At 30.9% G+C, this 2,455-nt stretch overlaps 1 protein-coding gene across 1 annotated transcript; it reads left to right on the top strand.

The window, feature by feature from the left end:
* Window positions 1-1,372: 1,372 nt before the first annotated feature.
* Window positions 1,373-1,870, top strand: LOC114287402 (protein S40-4). The gene has a single exon (XM_028230735.2). The coding sequence runs from the start codon at window positions 1,373-1,375 to the stop codon at window positions 1,868-1,870; it is 498 nt and encodes a 165-aa protein (XP_028086536.2).
* The last annotated feature ends 585 nt before the right edge of the window (window positions 1,871-2,455 follow it).

Here is a 2,455-nt window from a genome sequence, read left to right on the forward strand (position 1 = left end):
TAAAAAACATATTTTGTCTTTTTTGTGACTAAAATAGCCCCAAACCCAACCCAACCCTTCTTCCCAAACGAAGCCTAAGCTAAAACTAAATTATCACTTTTGAATATTTTTTAATTAATTTCACTTGTATCCATTAAATTATTGTTAATTTTTCTATTTCATTCTTAAATTTTTTATTTTATTTATTTAGTCCCTAAACTTTAAATTTCAATTAATATGGTCCATAAAAAAGATGGTTCTCCAAATCAATAATCACTAAGGCATAATTTGATGGGTAAAAATATTATTTTAAATTAAAAATCTTAAACCCATTTTTTTCTTAATTTACTAAATTTGATGAGTATTTTATTTTGTAATTTAAGTTATTCAAATTATAAAATTGTCATTTTGTCCATTAAATAAGGTTTTTTCCATTGTTGATTTGGATTGATTCGAACCATACAACTGAAATAATAAATGTTGTGGACCAAATAAATGAAGGTGATAATTTAAAAATAAAATTAAAAATAATGATAATAATTTAAGTCAAGAAAGTGAAATTAACATTCTCTTTCTTTTTTTCTTTTTCTTTTTTAATTCATAGCTAACATGTGGGTTATTTTGAAAATTTTGTTAAAAGTTAATTTTTTAATTTTTTAAACTTTTTTAAAAAATATATAAAAAATAAAAAATAATATGACTTTAAAAAAAATAAAAACTAATAAAAATTAAAAAATTAAAAAATCAAAATATTAACTTTTAACTAACTTATCAAAATAAGCTTTTAGAAAATCATGTGATAATTAAAAAGTTAAATGATGACCCATGCTAAACGCAGGAGAGAACCCCACATTCTATCCTTCTCACCACCTTCTATCTTTCTTTTGGGATGTTTGGAGGGAGGATTGAATTAAAATAGACTATTAAAAAATAAAATATATTAAAAATAATTAATAAAATAAAATATTATATTTAATTTATAATTATTTTATTTTTTTTTACAATCATCAAAGCAATTATAAAAAAGTTATTTTTTTAAACACAACTATTTTAATGAGATTAAAATAATCAAAAAAAAATTAAATAACCTTCCCAAACAGTCTTTGCATTGTTTTGTTTTTCTTTTACTTTATCCATTATTTATTTATTTATATTTTTTTGAACACTGGTTTATCCATTTTTTGGCAACTTTCCTGGTGGTACAAAAATCTAGACAGAGCTTATCCATTACACCCTTCCATTTTGCATTATAAAAATCCCCACCAAATCAACAAATCACAAACAAACACCATCCCATCCCATCCCATCCCATCCCATATCATCATACTTATCTCTCTCTCTCTCTCTCTCTCTCTGTGTGTAAAATACCATAACACCAACCACTCCTCCTCCAATGGCAACAAGAAGAAGACCAAGCTTCCTCTACCTAGGAGATGAGAGAGAAAACCCATCATCAACAACCCCTTCCGACACCCAATTCGACTTCGACGAATCCGAGGTCTGGACCTCTAGCGATGTTGTTGAATCGAAAAAACCAATGCCCACTTCACGTCCCGTGAAAAAACCCACATCGAGAAAGATCGCCGCTGTCACCGCCGCCGCCGCCGCCATTATTGATCGGCGGCCCAAACCCTCTTCCTCATTGCCTGTAAAAATACCGGATTGGTCGAAAATCCTCGGGGAAAGCCGGCGGATAGAGAGCAGCGGCGGGGACGATGGCGGCAATGATAGTGGTGATGATGAGGATGATAGGATGCCTCCTCATGAGTACTTGGCAAGGACTAGAATGGCGTCTTTTTCAGTGCATGAAGGTATTGGGAGGACTTTGAAAGGAAGAGACTTGAGTAGGGTGAGAAATGCTATTTGGAAGCAAATTGGTTTTGAAGATTAACATAGAATAACAGTGAGTGAGTGAGTGAGTGAGTGAGTGAGAGAGAGAGAGAGAGAGAGAGAGAGATCATGATATGCTATCATGTGAAATTTTGGGTTGGTCATAGAATTTATTTTTGTATTTATCATCATCACTTGAAAAGCTAATGTCTCTCTTACTGGTACGAGATTCTCGGTCTCAAAATCTCCGTCTTCTTTTATCTTTATATTTTGATTTTATCATTATATCGTGCAGTTTAAAGGGTATTGAGTATAGTGAAAGAAGAATGTTAGAGACAGAAAATCTTGACACTAGCTAGTCATCCTTTTGTTTTGTTAAATCCTCTGGGTTTTTGGGTGTGACTTCTATTCAGAGGATCACTGATCATGTATATGTGATCTAACTTTTCAGATTGTAGTGAAATGGAAATCTTATAACATTTTGGGGCATTTTCATAAAGCTACTTTAGAATAGAATTTCTTTTTCTTCTTGTTTTTAGAAATTTATGCCAAAGCATGTGGCGTAACTTCTTATGAGACAGGTTCAGTTAACTTTTATTATTTCATTATAAATTCTTAACTCGCTAGAAGTTGCACTAAATAGTAA

The sequence above is a fragment of the Camellia sinensis genome, chromosome 3 (genome assembly GCF_055761805.1).
Source record: "Camellia sinensis isolate YWXY chromosome 3, ASM5576180v1, whole genome shotgun sequence".
Taxonomy (NCBI): domain Eukaryota; kingdom Viridiplantae; phylum Streptophyta; class Magnoliopsida; order Ericales; family Theaceae; genus Camellia; species Camellia sinensis.

What these genes read in the sequence shown, in the direction of transcription:
- LOC114287402 (XM_028230735.2), top strand. Translation starts at nt 1,373, where the DNA reads ATGGCAACAAGAAGAAGACCAAGCTTCCTCTACCTAGGAGATGAGAGA.